The sequence below is a fragment of the Sardina pilchardus genome, chromosome 16 (assembly GCF_963854185.1).
Source record: "Sardina pilchardus chromosome 16, fSarPil1.1, whole genome shotgun sequence".
Lineage (NCBI taxonomy): Eukaryota > Metazoa > Chordata > Actinopteri > Clupeiformes > Clupeidae > Sardina > Sardina pilchardus.
The window spans coordinates 21,975,566-21,997,575 of record NC_085009.1 but is presented as its reverse complement, the minus strand read 5'-3'; the positions used below and the strand labels follow the sequence as shown (position 1 = coordinate 21,997,575).

Below are 22,010 nucleotides of genomic sequence, written 5' to 3'. Positions count from 1 at the left end.
ATTGACTGATATCATGAGTGCTTACAATTTAGCAAAGGAGGCATCAGTGAATAAATAGTATGTACTATTCTGACCCTTTAATAAATGCTATTATCAAAATTACATTATTTAAAGTCCTTCTTGCAATTATTGATTATTATATTACAAAAAAATACTGTCTCTACCACTTCAAAATTATGATACTCATGTTATTTTAAAATAAAATTCTTCATTTCAAATCAGTTCACAGTTTACATATTTTATTGCAACAGTAGCAAAGATAGTGTAAAGGAGAACATAACGGTTACATTATGAGGAGTGTTTAAAGATGCAACTACCACACAGTACCCTAACACATATGAGCCACACATTTGTTTGCACTAAGACACAAAGCCATAACTTCTCATACAATCATGCTTAATAATCACAAAAAAACACAATATCAAACAGAACATGGTCATTGTTCATTATCATTGAAGGCTATCAGTGTTTTTGTGTGTAGTGTTTACACACAAAAAAAAGAAGACCAAAAGGAAAATAAGCACTAAGGTTAATTTTGAAGGGTCATTTAAGCTCACACAATCAGCGTACATCACTTGCTCACTGAAACTAGGCCCGGTGTGATTTAGTTTATGCTAAAGGACTCCTTCAGGCTGTCCTCAGCCTGCTTTCTGGTGATTGCTTGCCAAGCAGGGGGAATATCAGCTGGCACTGCCCTGTAGATTATGGCAAACTGTGCGTTGAATTTGACCATGACATATTTCCAGTAATCTGAGGCTTGGATACTGGGGTCTGCTGGAATGTGCCAATCAGGGTAAATCTCACGATATTTCTTGTAAGGATGCCACTGAGAATTTGTCTCAAAGCATCGGAACCGATTGTCACTGAACACAGATGAGGAGCAAATGTCAGTTATTAGTTTCTCGCTGTGATCCCATCTGTACCTGCCCAGTCCCTTAGGCCTGTGGACTGAAGCACAGTGATCTGTGTGAGCTTCCCCACCAGCTTCGCAGGGTGCTTTGCAGAACGGACATTGCTTGCCACATCCGAAGACTCGTTTGAACAGCTCATCTTGTGGTTTCATCTTGAGAGTTTGGAGTCTTGTTTGAGTATCTAGTTGTAGGAATTTTTCCTTCAGCGACATTTCAATGTCCTCAATGAAGCCGGAGAGCGACTGGGCAAATGGTTCGACCTTCGCATTGCTGAGAGCCATGACGGCATCAAGTGCATCCTTAGGAATGGCCAGTTTTCCTTCAAGTTCTCTACAAATGTTCTGAATGAAATTCTTAACAGTGGCCTCTGAATGCGTCTTCCCGAGTGCGGTCTGAATAGCCTTGAGGATGTCTTTTGAGATTGTCTTGAGATACTTGTCCTCCAGTTGTGACATCTTATTTCCATTTCCAAAGTGCTCCCTGATCTGCTCAGATATCCAGTCCTTGACAAAGTCCTCATAAGAACGGATATATTTCACATACTTGTCAAAGCTGCATTCCAAAACCAGCTCTTTCAGGATTGAATACTGGAAAGACGTTCTAGTGCTGAACTGTAGCGCATTCTTTCCAACCAACATTTCATCAACTATATCTGGACCTAGAGAGGCCGCAACCCAAGACTCCACAGCAGGTTGGAGGCACAACATTGTGAATTGTTCTGCTTTTCTCTTGCACTGGTCTCGCTCATTGTACAGGTCTTTGAAATCTGCAAAGTACTTTTCTTTGAAATTCTGGAGGCACCTATGTGGATCATTATCATGTATGAAGCGATCGTGCATGTCCTGAAAACGTCTGGCAGCAATTCCACAGATATGGAGTTTTAGAGAAACTTCGAATGTTTCACTGTGAAGCTTACGGTTGGAGGATAGTGTGTCGTCAATCTTGTGCAGGATCTCTTGAATGTAGGTCTCATGATAGTCAGATGTTCCACAACATTTTTCTTCAACAAATGACGAGCAATTCTGAATGAGGTTGTCCGACACTTCCTGGGCCTCCATTTTGTAGTCTTCAGATAAAAACCTTTTAACCTTATGAACGATACTCTGCAAAAAATTCTCAGGACTAACAATGAAAGGGTGTGTACCCCACTCCAAGAGATTGACATTGTTAATCATTTTATTTACTGTACCTCCCCGCTGTTTCAAATTTGACCTCAGGTGATGGTATACATTACTTACAATGTCCGTTGGCTCCAATCCATGGAATGCCATCTCGGACACAGTTTCTTCCCACATTTTCCCAAAAATTTGCAAGAGCTCTGCATCAGTGTTCTTTGAACTGCTGGTTTTACATTTTTCCAGAAGCTGCAGCACTTTTCTTTCCATGACATCAGTGTGGGATCTTTTAATGCTTTCCAATTTGTTCATTCCCTTACTAATGGAAACGGCCATCTGAAGTTTGCTAAGCACAGAATTCTGCAACTCTCTTCTGAGACATTTTGCGCTGCTGGCAAAATCCTCACGGTATCGCTCCACAAGATAGACATGACCCTCTGACTGCTTGAAGTAATCTGTCAGGCTGTTGAGAACAACTTTTTCCCTCTGGTCAAGTTCTAGGACAGCATTGGTTTTCAACTGACATAGAAAGTCATTGATGTCATTGTCCGATGCAGTCCTGGTCACCTCAAAGTTGGAGATTTTGGTTTCAGCGCTGGTGAGCCATGAGTACATGTACTTCTTGAAATCCCACTCCCATTTATTGTACTCTGTGCATAGCCGCATGTAGGCATCTGCCACCAGGCTGTTCCTGAAGCTGAATATAAAATTTTCGTACTTGACGGCGTTCCATAGGCTCTTTGTCCACTCCAGGAAATCCTTGATGTTGCTTCCAGATGTCTTACAGTTTCCAAACACTTGGATTATGGTCTTCTTGAAATCATAGACAGCCTCACTATAACCTGCGTTGACAGGAGCCATGGGAGGATTTCCGTGCCACAGTCCTGGAATGTACCAGTTTCCTCTTTCTGGATCATACGCCATCACGTCTGTGAACTTCTGGTTCTCCTCCTTACCCTCCATTTTGGCTGCGGCTTTCGTCATTTCATTTAGTTGTTCCAGAAGGAGCTTCCTGTCCCTCAAGTTTTTGTCATGCGCAGAGACATCAGCCACATTCTGGTGCACAAACTGACAAATTGGTTTCTTTCCCACCTCTTTCATTCTTAGAAACGCATGCACCACAATCTGGAGAATGTCTTTCATCTCCGTAGAATTCTCCATGGCGATGTTAATTATTGTGACATCACTGAGTCCGACCACAAGCGTGGCCAACTCATTATCATGTTCGTAGCTGTCATCAAGCTGAGCCAGTTCTGGAGACTTCAAACCCTCCGTATCAATTATCATCAAGTAGTCACAATTCATCTTATTACGGAGGTCATCGCCGACTTTTATTAGCAGCATGAAAGCCCCGCGAGTACATCTTCCACTACTAACAGCAAATTGTACCCCAAACATAGTGTTCAAGAGAGTGGACTTTCCAGTGCTCTGAACCCCTAAGACAGTAACCACGACTATCTTGTTTCTGGGCTTTACCAGACGATCAAGTTGCAGTAACACATCCTTCACCCAATTCAACGGTATGTTGGAGGCATCCCCATCCACAAGTTCCAAGGGAAAGCCATCTAGCAGTAACTTGGCACACAGTTCAGGCAAATGCATCATTTGTCGTCTGCTTACTGAATTTTTGGGCAGGGTTAGTGAGGACTCATAGAGCTGGCCCATCTCTCGCACAAAGTGCTCAATTCCCAAAGAACTATTGGAAATCTGCCTGTCAAGTTCTTTGATTTCTTCTTTGTTTACAACTGAATCCTGACATTTTTCCTTGTATTGGTCTCTAAGACCTGTGAGACTTTCCCGAGACAAGTTGTCCAAATTCATCCTCATCCATTTAAGAAAGTAAGACCTTTCTTGTCTAGAAGTTGATAATGCACCAAGGAAACATATCATGGCCTCTGACATGTCATAGCTCTGTTGCTCTTTCCGGAGATTCAACTTTTGTGTCTCAAGGTCACTCTTGTACTTCTCAATATTCTGATCGGCATTTCTCAGTCTGCACTCTTCCTTCTCAAGTTTTGCCAGCTCCTTCCAGATATTCCCTTGCAAGGGGAGTTGGTTGTCCTTGAACTGTAATGTGTCCTTGATTTTTGAAGTGATTTCAAAAGCATTTTTCTTAGCATTCTGGCATTCCCTGTTGTCCTCATCCACACGGATGCCAAGCTCATGGGCAATGTCAGTCATCTGTTCCAGCTGCATTTTATACGGGTCACTCTTTAGCCAGTTTGTCAGCATCAAGCGTAGATTTTTGACAAAGTCAGCATCATTCATTTGCTTGACTTTAAGAATGATATTGGCTTTCTTCAGGTGCAGTTCAGAGGCGACCAGCTTCAAGTCATTCATTTTGAAGTTCTTGTTTTGAGCATTGGCCACCAAGAACAACTGTGCCTTATGATGCTGTGTTGTCAATATCGTGTGATCTGTATCCAAACTGTCAAAAAAGACAAAAACAGCTGAAGATGTCTGACACAAGAAGGAGTACTGTGTTTCAAATGAGCGAATGTCCCCTCTCAAGTTGGCCACAGCCACTGGCTCAGGAAAAATGTCAATGTTCTTGTTCCCGCAAGGAAGGTACCAGCTAATTTCCACCAATCCATCAGAGATCTTCCGAGGACTGTCCCCACAGTCCATATCATGGTGAAGGAAGGTGTCATGGTATTGCTGCGGGTTGCTGAGCAACTTGTTAAGGATTTGTGATTTTGAAAAACCACATTCACCAAACCTGACAAATGAAATCATTGGCAGATCAGAGAAAACAATTCTCTCTTCTACAAACCCTCTAGGATCCCCAAGAGAGTGTGGTCTGAACTTCTTAACAATATCCCGCAAAGCCCAGACCATGAACATTGGCTGGTTTGTATCACAAGATGGGAGAAGCAAAGGCACTGAGAACTGACACATAGACATTTTCAAGGCCATCTCCTGCTGGAGAAAGCCATCAGAGCACAGAAACAAAGCTGTCACAATGTCTAAAGGGTTTACCACAATGCTAGAGCCCATGCAGTCCACCAAGCTGTCCAGATCACGGTAAAGATCAAAGTCAGCGCTATCTGAACGCACATCAAGAAGCGAAAAGCACTTCACACTTCTGGCAGTCACATTCACCATCATTAACCTCTTTAGGAAGCACCATGGCAGGGCTGACAGGGAGGTGGCTGCTTCATCAGTGACAGTCCTCTCGTTGATCTGCAGGACCGCGCTGAGAGAAAGCTTCTCCTTGTAGTGGCTCTCCAGCCCCAAGTCCACCAGAAGGCTCTCCAGCTTGGTCTCTGTTGGAATAGAGCACAGAGGCAGCGTCAGCACTGTAGCACACTTTTCATTGTCGTGCACTAACCTATACAAAATCATCTACTCAATCCAAAAACATCAATGAGTGATGGGCCATCATCCATTTTGAGAGGACCATGCAAATATATATGTTAATCATATATTTGTGCAAGCCAATTTATAAATGCTTTGTTCCATTGGTGCATTAATCGATTTGAGGCTGCAAATTGATCGGGAATAGTCCGTAAAGGGAAAGAACAGATTTCTAGATTTAGTTCCATCGAATTCTGCTCAGTTCAAGATTATATATCATTGATACCATATCATTATATAAATGTTATGGTGCTTTACAGTGGCTTGAACTCCCCATAGTTGCAAGGTGAGGATAGCAAAGAAAGTAAAAAAAACTTCTAATAGGGAGATCCCACACTCACAATCTGTATATTAAAAAAAAACAGACACACTGGAAGGGATGGTATGCATATCACAATTATCACAAAAGGTTTCATTTTTCCACACAGACTCATAATCATGTTTTCCTACTTTTATCAACAAATTTGCTTTGACAACTTAATCAACATGACTAATAACAGTCAATCAAAACTCAAAAGCTGCTAATTTCAATAGTGAGTATCCAATGGAAATGAATGTGTGTGTATTAATGACGTCATGATGGAGTGTATAAAGGGGAACGTGCCAACAGTGAATACTGAATACCTGGTTTCACTCAGCTTAGCCGTTTATTCTAGAAACACACTCACTCTCACTTCTCAGGCATGAAGGCGCTGCTTTGACTCCAATCATTGCTGCTTGTGGCTACATGTATTATTAGGAGTGCAAGTAGAGAAGCTGCGCGAAAGCCTATTGTATTTGTGAGGATTATTCCATATTTTTCTGAGCCACAGTGTTTACACAGCAAAGGCCAAAAGTCATGAAACTTCACAATATGGCCACCAGTTCCCCCCCATGTTTAATCTTGAGTCAAATGGAAAAAGAAAAAAAAAAAAAAAAAGAGGCTAGAAAACGGGTATATATTCCATCAACAGTAGCCTACAGGACGTCTCTCACATCTGCAACAGCTTGATGCTACTGTAGGCTACTAAGCCAACAACTTGGGCACCTTAACCAGGTTCCCTGTTATATCCCGAGATGGAAATGCTCATTGGCCAACAACTATATTCTTACTACATCAAATGTCAACGTAGCTTAGTCTCCGTCTCAATTTTCCACTGGCTAGCTAGCATTACAGTCGGTATTTTTTGCCCTTTGATCAGTATACTCGCCTCCACTTGTCACATTGTATGTATTTCAAGGTTCTGAATATACCCCTCCATAGCATAATGAAGTCCCTTTTGATTGCTTCTGGAGGATAGAAAAGCACTCAGAGCGCAGACCTCCGCCTGCATTGTTTTTCCTAGGTTGTCATCCATTTGAACCTAAACTATTCAGATCGCCACCACGTGGCCCTACCATGCCATTACACCACTAAGCTAAATACATAAACGCAGACGGAATCCCAACCGAATTACGGATCACTCCCAAAATCGAATCGTTTCGTCCCTGGGTCATGTCTGACCTTCCCTGAAAATCTCATCGAAATCCATCCGTTACTTTTTGAGTTATCTTGCTAACAAACAGACAAACAGACAGACAAACGCCGGTCCCCGATGAAAATTTGAAAACATATACTTACTTGGCGGAGGTAAATTATCGCTCAAAACGTCTGCCATTTTCCATATGCATTTCTAATCAAGTCTGGTCTGTTTGTCCAAGTTTCACATGGTAACAATGGGGGGCAGGGCTTAGCGACCGGTCAACCGAGATGTGGTCTAGTGCAGGGGTATTCAATTAAAATTCAAAGAGGTCCAGTTACTAAAATGTCCTCCCGGCAAAGGTCCGAATCTTAAATTGTCACTGAAAATAGTACCCTGAAGTTAATAAAATCAATAACCCATGTACATTTCTAGGCCTATTTAATTTATTGTTACATTTCAAGTGTTTTCAAAGTAATATGCGTGTAACATACCAAAAAGTCTTAACTTGAATGGTACTTGAATGCAAAACAATACTGTAGTTGTCTTTACTAGGCCTACATTTCAAGAAAGACAGACAACAGACACTGAATTTATTCTGAATAGAATACATATTACATTAATACACAGGATTAGATGTTAAAATCCCTTGTGCCAAAATCCAAGGCAAACACACATTAAGAAGCCCCTGTCCAAAATTAACTTAAAGAAGCAGGCTAACCACCACTCTGTTAACCAATGGTCACAAACACAAGACAGATGGCCAATCTCACAGCAGTATATGGTATACAGCATGTCATTGGAGTTATCAAGTGGGCACCCTCATTCACCGATGTTTCGTTAAGTTAGGCCCACGACACCTCATGAAGGCTTAACAGTGAAACCAGCGTCCTGGAGTCACTCCCCTCCATGCTGCCACCATACTACCACATTACAACAAACAAACCAGCTAGTTTAGCTTGTGCTACGCTACATGCTACCACCACATGCTGCCTCCATACTACCACATTGCAACAAACAAACCAGCTAGTATAGCTTATGCTACGCTACATGCTACCACCACATGCTGCCTCCATACTACCACTAGTTTAGCTTTTGTTACGCTACATGCTACCACCACATGCTGCCTCCATACTTCCACATTGCAACAAGCCGACTTGCTTGTCTTAGCTTGCGCAACAAGCCAACTTGCTTGTCAGCTTAAGAACCTTAACCAACACACCACACACACCCATACTACCACATTGCAACAAGCCGACTTGCTGGTCTTAGCTTGCGCAACAAGCCAACTTACTGGTCAGCTTGAAAACCTTAACCAACACACCACACACACCCATACTACCACATTGCAACAAGCCGACTTGCTGGTCTTAGCTTGCGCAACAAGCCAACTTACTGGTCAGCTTGAAAACCTTAACCAACACACCATAAACCTAGGCACCTTGTCTCAAACACAAAACAAATAAGCCAGCTAACTGACCTTACCCCAGGAAGTAGAGTTTCTCCTTAAGCCTACCTTACATTGACAGACTTTGCAAAGATTTGGAAAAGATTTTTGAAAGACTACAGTCTCAGACCCTCTCACATCTAAAGACAATTCATTGAGTTTTTAGTCACAGTCTAGTCACAGGCCAGTCTCAGATTAGGATTTTGCAAAGACTGTGGGTCACTATTTACAAGACTGCTGCTAGATTCCTTCAAATTATTTCCATCGTGCAATAGGCTACACGTCATCATTAATAGGAAATCACATGATAGCCTACTCATATCAAAGTATTTTTTTCGTGTTTCTGCAGCATTGTTTGATGTGTGACATCACTAACAGATATAGAGTTGTTCTGTCTCGTAGAATAGCCGACTAATAAATTATAAGAAATGAAATAACAAATAATCATATAGGCTACAGCTGTCGCCTATTTTGCCCCTTCCTGTTTTCGTGTTCGCGAGAGGTTACTATTGGTTTTTAATGTTCACGTCACTATTTGCATGAGCCACGACTGAAAAGACTTCCGATAATATCAAACATGTTTGATATTGTCGTAACGGCAAAACTAGAGAAAGACTGCCTTTGACGGACTTAAAACCGCTAAGATTGGCACCTTACACTAAACGATTTAGATGACGGGAGCGCGCTGCGATTCTAGCACAACTCTCAAGATTTCCGCCCGATTTTGGAAATTTAGTCGCCGACTGTTAAAACAGGCCAAAATCGTGCAATGTAAGCCAGCCTTTACCCACAACCATTCACTTGCTCGTTCTGCTGCCAAAGACATGTTACTAACCACTTGCCTTAGACTTCGTCCACGAATGCCCAACTCAGACAGCAAGCCAATAGCAGATCTGGCCACAAACCCTCGTGCACCGACTTCAATAGGCCTTAATCTCACACTCCAACCTCGCTGCGCTGCCTCCTCTGCTATTTCAGTGTATTTTGCTCTCTTTAACTCATTGGCCTCTTCTACTCTGTCTTCCCAAGGTACAGTTAGCTCGACTAGGATAACCACTTTATCTCTATCAGACCACAGCAGCAGGTCGGGTCGCAACCTAGTGCTCACTATATGCGAAGGTACTGCCATCTGCTGGCCTAGATCAACCTTCATTTCCCACCCCGCTCCATTAGCTAAAGAGCCGTTTTTACACCTGGCCTTCGTGGAACGCTGTTGACCCCCCTGACGTACAAAGTTAATTTGCTTACCATCCTTACTTGCTGCTAATGAATTAACTTCTCTCCGCTTATCCTCAATTGCTGCTGCTAAGCATTTCAGTACTTGGTTGTGACGCCATGTATAGCGCCCCTGGGTGAGGCTTACCTTGCACCCTGAGAGGATATGGTGGAGGCTGCCCACACACGAACAAAGTGTACATTTATCATCCTCACCAAACCATTGACTTAAGTTCTTGGGAGATGGGAGCACATCATATGTAGCACCTAACATAAATCTAATCCTGCCAGCATCCATGCCCCATAGATCTTTCCATTTAATCTGCTTTTTTTCCACCCCTTCCCAGTTTACCCACTGCCCTTGTCTTGCCTGTGATACTGCTTTGGTACATCTAACAGTCTCCTCCTGCCTATGCATTTCCTCCACAACCATTTTCCTCCTTTCTCCTGCAGAAGCCTTGCTCCACAAAGGTTTTCTTATGTCTAAACCTAGACCCCCCCGCCCATGCTGCACATGACCCATTATGTCTCTATGCCTCAATGCTGATTGAGCTTGCTTAACTGCCTGCTCTGGGTTCCACTTCCTCCCTGCCTTAACTGTAGGTGCAACTTTCCTCACCACTGGGTCCTTAGACTGAGTAAGAGTCATTTCCAATCTAGCCTTAGCACACTTAAATTCTTCTGTCAGACTAGATATTGGCAACTCCACAATGCCCTTCCCATACAAGGCTACACTGCTTAAGCAGCGAGGCACTCCAAGCCATTTTCTCACAAAGGAATTGATCATTTTTTCTAACCTTTCAACCTTTGACAGAGGAACTTCATAGACTGTCAATGGCCACATTAGCCGGGGCAATAATAGACCGTGAGCCAGGGCCTCAAATTATGGAAACCGTTACCGAAAAGGTGGCAAAGGCTACCATACCTTTTCTGAAAGCCTGGAATCTCAGCTTTTCAATGGTGTATGATGGCCATCTGACAAGAGTAGCTGTTTTGAGTTATGACACATAATGTAAACTAAGGTTAAAAAAATAATGTGTATAAATCAAGCAGAACACTGGAATATTTTATTTTGATATGTTTGGTATCATTTTAAAGGGGATACTCTGAGCTTTCATTTAAATCCTTTTGTGAACATGTTGGATAAGTACAGCCAACCCTGGAACTCTTCAAACCTATAATCACACACATTTCCCTACCATTTCCCTGCCATTTTTTGTCTTTTAATCCTGTGGCACCTGGGAGCATCAGAGAAACAAAATCCAAACACTGAAATACTGGCATGACCCTAAGGATTCAGGAAATGTATCATTCACCCATATTATCTGATTTGGAGGGGATGATTTACAGTATTGTATCAGAGATGGCGTTTTTTCAAAGACATAAACAGTAGTGTACTATTACCCTTGGCTAATTTGTTGATAAGTCGAGTTGAAAGTCTGAGGTAAATATATTTTAGATAATAATTATTGATACAGATAATTTTGAAAAAGTTGTTATTCAGCATTCTCAGCATTTTTAGATAGTTAAAAAGGTCCTTAATACATATCCACCACATATCATTTATATCAGGTCCCCACTTTCTTTGAATTTACATAAAAAAATTAATGCCTTGTTCTCAGGCAAGAAAATACACGTATACACAGGCTGCAATACTGTAAGTGCATGTACAGGCCATGGTAAAGTGTCAGCCCTAAAACTTTTTCAGAAGAATGAAAACTTCTGTGAGACCTTTCAGAAGGTTGGGGCAGACTGGGCAATGACACCTGAGTGGTATGCAGCCTTAAAGGAGTTCACATGTCAAATGTACAGCTCCAAGTCCAGAATCACCAACATCAATGAAATGAAGTATGCACTTTTTTTGTGCAAAGAAAGGCGTAGAATCCTGGCAGTTAACATGCTCGGATTCTCTCGGTCTCAGAGCTAACTATCAAGGTGCTATCTGGAGAAGATGCCTCGAGAACAACCCTGAAGTTCCTTCCCCAGTTGAGCAATGGTGGTCTAGACTAGGGGTGGGAATTGGCAAAAGAATGACAATTCGATACTATTGCGATATTTGGGCCACAATTCGATATTATTGCGATTCTAAACATATTGCGATACAACAGGTATTGCGATTCGATTCTGCGATATATTGCTATTCATGTCTCTCATATTGTTCGAAGGCATTACAAAAAATAAGGAAAATAACACTGTTCAACTCACTTTGTCATGGTATGGTGCATATTAAGGTCCTTACTATTTGCTTTTTGTTGAAAACCGAAACACACCCACACTTTCGATTTGAAATTGCCGTTGAATGCAAAATAAAACGCCACAACAAGCGCCACCTTGTGAGCGTAATATCTTGAATTTCCCCCTTGGGGATCTATAAAGTATCTATCTATCTATATATCTATCTATCTAGCATATTTAATGTGATCAGAGTAAACCCTGAGTAAACTCGCCTCAAATAAAAGTAAAATAGATAATTAAATTATATAATTAAGTATTGCGATACTTTGAGCTACTCGTATCGATATAATTGCATGCACAAAATATCGCGATACTGAACAGAATCGATTTTTCCCCCACCACTAGTCTAGACTGGACCAAGATGGTGACTTACAGCTCTCCATAGACTGGTTCAATGTCTCCATTGGTCCACAAGCAGTACTTGAGTTTCTGTCCTGCTCATGTAAGAGGGACTGTGTCACTCCTCATGTCAGTGTGTTGCACTGTATAACAACTTTTTCAAAATTATCTGTATCAATAATTATTATTTCAAATATATTTACCTCAGACTTTCAACTCGACATATCAACAAATTAACCTTAAGGGTAATAGTACACTACTGTTTATGTCTTTGAAAAAACGCCATGTCTGATATAAGACGGAAAATCATCCCCTCCAAATCAGATAATATGGGTAAATGATACATTTTCTGAATCCATAGGGTCATGCCAGTATTTCAGTGTTTGAATTTTGTTTCTCTGATGCTCCCAGGTGCCACAGGATTAAAAGACAAAAGATGGCAGGGAAATGGCAGGAAAATGTGTGTGATTAAAGGTTTGAAGAGCTCCAGGGTTGGCTGTACTTATCCAAAATGTTCACAAAAGGATTTAAATGAAAGCTCAGAGTCTCCCCTTTAAAATGATACCAAACATAACAAAATAAAATATTTCAGTGTTCTGCTTGATTTATACGCATTATTTCTTCAACCTTAGTTTACATTATGCATCATAACTCAAAACAGCTACTTTTGTCAGATGGCCATCATACATCATTGAAAAGCTGAGATCCCAGGCTTTCAGAAAAGGTATGGTAGCCTTTGCCACTTTTTCGGTAACGACCAACCCCTCTGGCTCACGGACTATAAGCCAAACTGCAAACACCACAACTTAAGCTTACCTGGTAGTCCTGACTTGTCAATTTTTGTAATACCTTGCCTAGTGACCTGTCTTAATTCTTCAACCTGTACCTTATCATTAAGGCTTGCATCATACCATCTTCCCAAACTCTTCACTGGCTTATCCATAACTGTGGGCATCACCTCCTTATCAATAACAAACTTCTTATCTACTACCTTCCCTTTGACAATTGAGAGACTCCTAGACTTACTAGGCTTCACCTTCATTCTAGCCCACTGCAGATTGCTATTTAGCTTATCCAATAACCTGTTGGTGCATGGGACGGTAGACATCATAGTTGTCATGTCGTCCATGAAAGCCCTAACTGGGGGGAGGCGTAGCCCTCCCTGCAGTCTCTCCCCACCCACTACCCATTTTGATGCCCTAATAATGACCTCCATTGCCATTGTAAAAGCAAGTGGGGAGATGGTACATCCCGCCATAATCCCTATCTCAAGCTGCTGCCACCCTGTGGTGTACTCCGAAGTAGTAAAACATAGTTGAATATCCAGAAAGTATGCTTTCACTAGGCTTTTAATGCTACCTGGAATTCTAAAGTAGTCAAAGGCCTCCCACAACAGACTATGCTGTAAAGTGCAAAATAACTTTGAGCAGCCTGAACTTAGGGCCTATTTCAAGCAGCCTAGGCCTAATGTAAAACATTCCGAATCTTTTGAATAAAATAAAAGTGGATCTTTAAGAAAAGAAAAAAAGACCTTTGCATACTGCGTTCTAGTATCCTCTGCTAATAGTTCAGATGTTCTTGAATCTTGTTGTTGAAGCTGACAATGGGATCTGTAAAGTTTCTGCAGCCGCATTAAGCACTCATTCACAGCTGCTGTCCCATCGCTAAATGCTCTCTTGTGTTGCATCAAAATCCACGCAATCTTTAACGAACACTAATTTGCCTGTACATGCATGCGTGATCACACGAGTAGACCTGTCATAGTGTGCTTTCAATTTGATAATTATTATCCTACGTCCGCCGAGGAAAGTAATGTTTTCATCGGGGTTTGCGTTTGTTTGTCTGTTTGTTAGCTCTCGGAGTGCTTTTCAAGTTTTACTTGCCCTCACTGCGGACTTCTGCGTGTACCTTTCCTCTAACGCCCCGTGTTTGATCTCAGTGACGCACGCTAACGAGCGCATATTCACAGCAGCACGAACGTATTGGTCCGTCCGTCCATTCATCTTTAAAAGTTCGGTTTTCACCATCATTTTTGAGCAAGCCATTTTCTCTCATCTCCTCTCTCTCCCGCTAGGCCTATTCTCTGTTGCTGAAAGGTAAACAATCGAGTTGATTGGCTTGGCTACGGACGATGCTCTTTGATAATATTAGGCCGACAATTTCAACGGGTCCGGACAGCACCGTCACTGGGTCCAGACCCGGACCGCGGTCCGCCATTTGGTGATGCCTGGTCTAGTGTCAACTAAACTATCTATCTATGTTTTGCCAAAATAACAATTCCAGGAGACTTACTTGTGTGTGCATATCTGGTGGCCATCTTGCTCTCGCTGCCATTCTCAAGGACAGTTGTGACCTTTATGGAGTACTGAACACCTGATGAGAGGTTGTTGAATGTAGCCTCATTGGACTTGGTAGTCATCTCCTGGACGAGTTGATCTCCCTGCCAGCAGGTCACATGGTACTCCCAAACCGGGAAGTCGGGTAACTCCCAGTTGAGGGAAAAAGAGTCTGCACCGACATGGTTCACCTTGATTCTCTCTGGAGGAACCGGTTCTGAAAATTTGAATAAAAGATATCTTCACCTGTACAAATGCATGTTGGCTGCAGCATGTGTGAAATTTAGCCCCATTTGAACTAACATATAGAAAAATAATTGATGAATACAGTTGTTGATCACAACGTTCAGCTATCATGGACATAAGAGTCTTGGTCAGACACATTTGCTTCACTATTTGTACTTAAATAATGCATGTGGGTGGGTGCTAATTCAGTAAAGTAGGATACTTTATTATCATGAAGTTGTACGTTCTTACTAGTGTGTGTGGTCACAGAAACTGGCAAACTCCGTCGGTCATTCTCTGTGACTGAGGCAACGCTGAAGGTGTACTCTCTCCCAGGTTTCAACTTCTCTACTTCAGCACTGTTGGAGTTGGTGGTCCTGGTCTCTGCCTGTTCTCCATCGGTGAAGAAGCTGAGCTCAAAGGTGACTATCCCCTCAGGCGGGTCCCAAATGAGAACAGCAGAGTGGGTGCTGATGCTCTGTACGGTCAGGTCACCTGGTGCTGGAACATCTGTAGATACACATGTTTATATATATAAAAAAATCTATATTCTATACATCAACACATATATTATTCCAGGGCAATATGAACATGAAATATACACACAATAACTAGGCTAATAACAATTTGTACAAGGGATGTCAGATGAAATGTAAAATGTAAATGGCTGAATAACTTTGTTGATTGACTGGCTTCATTTTTTTATACAACAACAAAAAAAAGTGATGACTATCAAAGGCATGGGACGTCAAACGGCTAAAACCGGCAAAATTGAACACCACATTTTCTTTGAATTCCTCTTAATAGGCTCTACGTTCGCAGCAAAATGTCCCTCTTTAGAGTTTTTGACCAAGACGTTTTCTCCCACTTAATTCCTGTGCTATGCTCCTCACTCTGCACCCTAATAATTATTGTTGGAAAACAATAAACATTGTAACACTGTCAACATAGACATGGTGAGCTTTACACTATTAAGTGACATCCCACTCTTAATCCATAGAGTTTAATATGACGCTGGTTCACTCTTTGCAGCTATAACTCTTCCAGGAAGCCTTTCCACAAGGTTTAGGAGTGTGTTCATGAGAATTTTCAACCATTCCAGAAACGCATTTGTGAGGTCACACTCTGATGTTGGACAAGGAGGCTAGCTCTCAGATTCCGCTCAAATTCATCCCAAAAGTGTTCTGTTGGGTTGAGGTCAGGACACTGTGTAGGCCGGTCAAGTTCATTCACACCAAAATCTGTCATCCATGTTTTTATGGACCTTGCTTTGCGCAATGGTGCACAGTCATGTTGGAACAGGAAGGGGCCATCGCCGAACTGCGCTTGGCCACCTAGTTCCAGTGAAAGGAGCTCTGAATGCTTCAACATCAACCAAGAGATTTTGGACATTTCCATGCTCCCAACTTTGTGGGAACAGTTTGGGTTAGCCACTTCCTGTGCCAACATGACTGCATGTCCGGTGCACAAAGCAAAGCCCACGAAGACATGGATGAACTTGACTGGTCTACGCAGAGTCTTGACCTCAACCCAATAGAACACCTCCTCATCTAACACCTGTGACCTGACTGATATACTTCTGGAAGAATGGTCAAAAAATCCCATAAACACACTCCTAAACCTTTTGGAAAGCCTTCTCAGATGAGTTGAAGCTGTTAAAGCAGAAAAGGGTGGACCAACATCACATTAAACTATGGATTAAGAATGGGATGTCACTTAAGTTCATGTGCGTGTCAAGACAAGTGACCCAATACTTTTGGCAATATAGTGTAGTTCAAAATTAAAATAAACCATGTTTAGCCATTTTGATTGAAAGGTTATCTTTGCGTGTTTCATAATATAAGGCTATAATTAGGATGAGAGGCAAATACTGTATCAGTATCATTCATGTAGAGAAAGGTGATAGAGACGATGTGATTGAGGACGATGGAAGTGAAGAGGGCAGGGAATATTGTTGCTCTGAGTACAGTGAGAAAGTACGCAAAGCAATGCAGAAGACATTTTGCCAGAAGATCCAGGACTATCAGAAGAATCAAATGATTGGCATGCCAAACCTGTGTTTGCGACAGACTTGTCTTCTTCTGTCCCTGAAAGATCACTGCCATCCTCAAAAGCCTTTGGGGGAAAGAAAAACAAAAAACATTATATCCATGCATGCAATCTTTCCAGAAAAACTAAAAGAATGAAATGATAGTTCCACTACGTCTTGCAATTTGCTAAGAATGTTGCGGTTACGTCACAAAATCAGACTTTTGACCCACGGGGAGGGAAAGTATTTTTGCCCCAAAATGCATGAAACGTCAACATACCCCTACTGTAGGTTGGCATCTCCGTGTTATATTTGCCTATTAACCCTCTCAGGCTAGGTCAATGTAAGTGGCTGCAAATATTTTAACTCGACTAGCTGCTTTAACGACCAGCTACTATTCCAGTGCTTTCAGTGCGAATAGTCAAACTAGCTAACTTTTTCAGTCAACTTCATGGCTGATTTAGGCTAAAATAGCCGAGGGCTGTGTTTGATTTTACAGCATGTAAATACACTGATTCGGTCATTGAGGTTCTCTGTTTAAAAAAAGTTTCCTACGTTTACTTATATCCCAGGATACAGTGGCCTAATTGCCTGATGTCTTGACAATATTATAGTTTAAACTCCGGTAAAGTTTAAACTGGAGAAGACTGGCGCCATGATGGCCTACATATGGCGTCAACGGAGATGAGTTTAGCCTACCTCTGGGGTAGGCCTATCCATGAGGCCAGCGATGCAGCTGAATCTGAAGCAACCGTATCAATCTGTACATTAAAACATAAATAACACATCTCATAATCAATATTGCGAGAGGAAACATTATTCGTGACGGACTTAAAACAGTGACTAGAACAAGCTTTATCTCACGCACAACCCAGTCCTAGCCTAATTAGCCTAGGCTACTAAGGGGAAAAAATAAGCCTCTTAACGTCACACAATTCAGTAACATCAGAATCGGTTGCTTTTAAACTCGCACGATATTGTATGTTGTAGGCTAGCATACCACCCGTAGCCTCTGGTTTCACTACACTCAGCTTCAGGTCGACTCGACGGAGTGCTGACCTACCTGACGTCTTCAGGCAGTCCCAAGAACTTCTGCCTGTACCCAGGCTACGTCTGATTTCTTGATCAAAATAAATGTAAAATATTAGCCACTCTACTTTTGGCGGTTGTTTTTTCTTCCCGAAAAGCACAGGACAAGCGAATGAAATTATTCTGCCAAATAATAGTTGAAATGTGACGAGTGTACTGTAGCCTACTGTAGATCACAGATCGAGTAAATAAGTCCCTAATGGTCATGTGCATAAAAAATACCTGGGGCTATCACTCTGTAATGGGTAGACCTTCCATCCAGACTCATGAGCTCAAATTCTGTGCAATATCTTTTTCATGTTGGGAAAGCACACATTTTAATAGGCTGTCTTCTTTTACAGTAAAATTTAACCAAAAAGCAAGAAAAAGGTTTTCAATATTGTCAAAATTGCAATGCACTATACACTATGCAATGCAAATGTTTACTGCAGAAATGCAGTATTTTGGACATTAAACTATAGCCTACAGCATGCACTTAATTTATGGACTACTAAGCCTACTCATTGTAGTCACATAGGTTTCAGGGCCAGACAAATCCTGCTAATAATTAACTTTCCTTTTCCCATCAATCTGTGTAGGCCTACCACATTTTATAGCACAACATGTGGATGAGACATTAAGGATAGTTTGCTTTGAGGTCAACCTACAAACAAACAGTGGAAATTTTAACACAGACACAAGGGTCATGTCCACCCACCAGCAGGTTTCATAAGAAATACCTGATATGATATGAATTAGACTTACTGAAACATCCTCATGAAGGATGATGCAGGACTATGTGATTTCCATGCCTAATATCTGTTTTTTGTTTTTGTTTGTTTGTTTGTTTGGTTGGTTGTTTTTTTTTCAAAAACTTTTTTCGGCCTAAAATGTCAACCACCCAGCTAGGCTATATATTCTCTATTCCAGTGAAAAATGAAAGACTGGGAGATATGGTATTTCAAGAAAGAAAGACCGGTAGGCTGTATCACAGCAGTGCAAGAGATTAGTAAAGGAGTATAATTCAAACAACAATCTGTACATGAGAAAAATGAAAACCACCATGAGAATGACGGCCTCCCACAAGGTCTCATTCCAATAAATCCAGTATCATTTAAACCAGCGGAACGTGCTCCTCCACCTTGACAGTCAGGAGGTCTGCCTGGTCCGATTACTATGACGCACACAGCTCCTGGAGTCGGCCGCAATCAAACAGGAATGCTGTGAATATGACGGTAAATTAAGACATTGTAACTTAATATTAACAGAACACAATTGATGGCCACTTCCTGTTCCAACATGATGACTGTGTATCAGTGCACAACGCAAGGTCCGTAAAGGCAAGGATGATAGAGTTTGGTGTGGATGAACCTGACTGGCCTGCACAGAGTCCTGACCTCAACCGAATAGAACACCTTTGAGATGAAATAGAGAGAATCCTGAGAGTCAGTCGCCTTGTCCAACATCAGTGTGTGATCTCACAAATGTCAAAAAATCCCATAAACACACCTTGTGGAAAAATTTCTCAGAATAGTTGAAGCTGTTATAGCCATAGATATATATAGAAGGGTTCTATATATATCTATGGTTATAGCTGCAAAGAGTGGACCGACGTCATAATAAACCCCATGGATTAAGGATGGGACAGGTGAGCGAATACTTTTGGCAATATACTGTGTGTATAATGTATATATATATATATATATATATATATATACAGTATATATATATTCACTGTGTGTGTGTATATATATATATATATATATAAAGGGAATTATTTTTTTCAGACTGTAAATGATTTTGCGACCTTTCCCATATCATGGGCGACTCCCAGTTTAGGAACCACTGGCATAGTAGGCATTACTGCCAGTTTCAGGCATTATAATGTCACTATAGGCTACACCTTAAAACATGATGTTATCTCACCTACCAACAGAGGATGCACTCTGTCAATTACACAAGCACAGAATGGCAAGCTGCAGTTCCCCCTCTCATGCTGAGGGGTTAATGGGAGTATTGCGGAAAGACCGATTTCTTATCCTGTCCTGTGTGTGAAAATTGCCGGTGATGGTGCACATCTGTTTTGCCTCACCACGTTCAGTTGACAGCGGGTTTTTACCAACATACATTTCACCTGTGACCTGAGAGGTCTGGAAGGTGTGTATTGCTGAAGTATGTCAGGTAGTTAGGTACCAACCCATTTCATAGCGCAGCAAGGCATAATGATTTTTGGTTGAGGACTCCTGGAACATGGGGGGCACATGAAACTGGGTGGGCATGTGAGCCTCACAGCCATTATCCTGAATTGTCCTCCATGGCCTAGATATCTGTGCATACTGGGGGAAAAAAAAACTTTGTCCACCAACCCCTTAGACCTACATCACTCTTGGTTGTTGTCTTGTCACAACTCACTGGACCCTAATTTAAACGGCAGGTAAAGTGTGAAGTCTGTCAATTTAAGCTCTTGGACTAGGTGAACTGAACTCATGCCCATAAGTTAATTGGCTTTGAGTGCCATATGGCCCCGTCACACAGAAATTATTTTTCCTCAATTTCTCTTTTTTTGCTTGTGAGGGGGAAAATGCAGATATGGGACCAAAAATTGTTTTAGCCTACAATAAAGTACACAAATATTTTCCTGTCCAAACATTTCTGCAGCAGCCTCTAAAGTGTAGTATGCCTAACATATTGCATTTCCTGCAGGAACTGCAAACAATTCTCCATTTTTTTGTAAGCGGGTTGGAGAATTATGACCACAGACAGTTAGGCAGTTATTATTTCCAGTTTGGAAACTTCTGGCTCCTGCGACTTGGTGGGGCTATAGAGTCAAATTGGAACAATCTATCACACTTTCAACGTGTCAGTGTGTCACGCATGTTGGCAAATAAATAGCCTAGTGAACTTCTCCAGAGGGGTATTCCACGAACGGAGGTTTTACAAACACAGAGTTAATGCTGACCTCTAGGTTGATTGACCCTGAGCCGACTAAACCAGAGTTGTCGGTTCCACCGCGCCGGTTATGAATTAGTTTAATCAACACAGGGTTGGTTAACACTGGGTTGTGCGCGTACACGCCAAACCTATAAAGACGTGATGTATGGAGCATGGAAATCCTGATCAAAAGGGCGAAACAGGCTAGCTGCCGCTAGGGGCGTCTAGATTTCTAGGCGAGAAACGGGCCGCATGTTTCTCAGAACTCGAACGCAGGCTGTAATAAACTAAAAAAAAAAGTTTTAAAAAGTTTTAAAAAGCCTCTGCCATTCAGAGAAACCCTGGTAGCGGATGGCTGACTGCGTGAATGCACACAAAAGCACATTCCTAAATATTTGAACTATGAATCTATTCATATCTCAGTTAAGTTTTCTTAGCATTCCTATCACACATAACCTGTTATTTTATAAAGATGTAGCTACTCCGATGGGCCCAAGCGATCATCTGATCAAGTAAAGATAAAATATTACGATTCATGGTAGTAATCATATTATTTTTCCACATACATTTCTACATCTCTTTGCGCGGAATGGCTATATTGTGGAGGACGGCACATGCAACAATTACGCAAGCCTGTTCGGACACACTCTTATACTACGTAGGCATTGAAATTTGGACTTCAATAGCCTATCCCAAATGTGTTTTCAATCGCGGGTTCTGCTGTGTGCCAGGTTAAATGTGGTCCAGGAGCAGGATTAGGGTACAGGGTGATGAGCGTCGGGAGGCATGGATAGCCTCGATCCCCAAGGAGCTATACCCATCGAATTGCGCAGCGACCAAATACAAACTTTGAGCTATCTTGCACAAGCACATCAATTATATAAGGTCTATGATATGTTGCATAATGCAACGCAGTCTGTTGAAATGTATAGCTCAAATTACATCCTGCATCGTAGACCGAACCAGACAATTGTGCCTCCACATAAGTAATCATGTACGAAGCATCATAGGCTCATCTTGCCTAATGACAAAATCGACAGCAATTAACAAACCATCTTGAAGTATAGGAAATGGCCAATATAGGCTGCGTATACCTACCTAAACATTTATACTGTGATAGCCTTTCCTGTTAATCGGTCTCATACAGTATATGGCTGGGGCCACTTGCCATCAATGCACCCAATGACATAATATTGTAATCGAATATCATAGTGATACCCATATGAAATGTCAAAAGCAAGGATAATTTCTGTGCCACTTGGGGACACAAAGCATTAGTAACCTGTGAGTTGGTGAAACTCCATTTTAATGACCCTCGTGAGTTGTGGCCAGGACAGAGGATGAAGTCGCGCACTAACCGCTC

General features: G+C 41.7%; 1 protein-coding gene across 1 annotated transcript; it reads right to left on the bottom strand.

The window, feature by feature from the left end:
• Positions 1–222: 222 nt before the first annotated feature.
• On the bottom strand, positions 223–15,122 carry LOC134059730 (up-regulator of cell proliferation-like). Its single transcript, XM_062516209.1, has 3 exons — positions 14,872–15,122; positions 14,351–14,611; positions 223–5,292 (listed from the first exon to the last, which is right to left on the bottom strand). The coding sequence occupies exons 2-3, from the start codon at positions 14,475–14,477 to the stop codon at positions 605–607; spliced, it is 4,815 nt and encodes a 1,604-aa protein (XP_062372193.1). The 5' UTR covers positions 14,478–14,611; positions 14,872–15,122; the 3' UTR covers positions 223–604.
• Between the last annotated feature and the right edge of the window lie 6,888 nt (positions 15,123–22,010).

Excerpts from the sequence above, each read along its gene's own strand:
- LOC134059730 (XM_062516209.1), bottom strand. The coding sequence starts at position 14,477 with ATGACTACCAAGTCCAATGAGGCTACATTCAACAACCTCTCATCAGGT. Across the intron at positions 5,293-14,350 it reads CACCAGATATGCACACACAA|AGACCAAGCTGGAGAGCCTT; the intron begins GTAAGTCTCCTG and ends CTATTCCAACAG.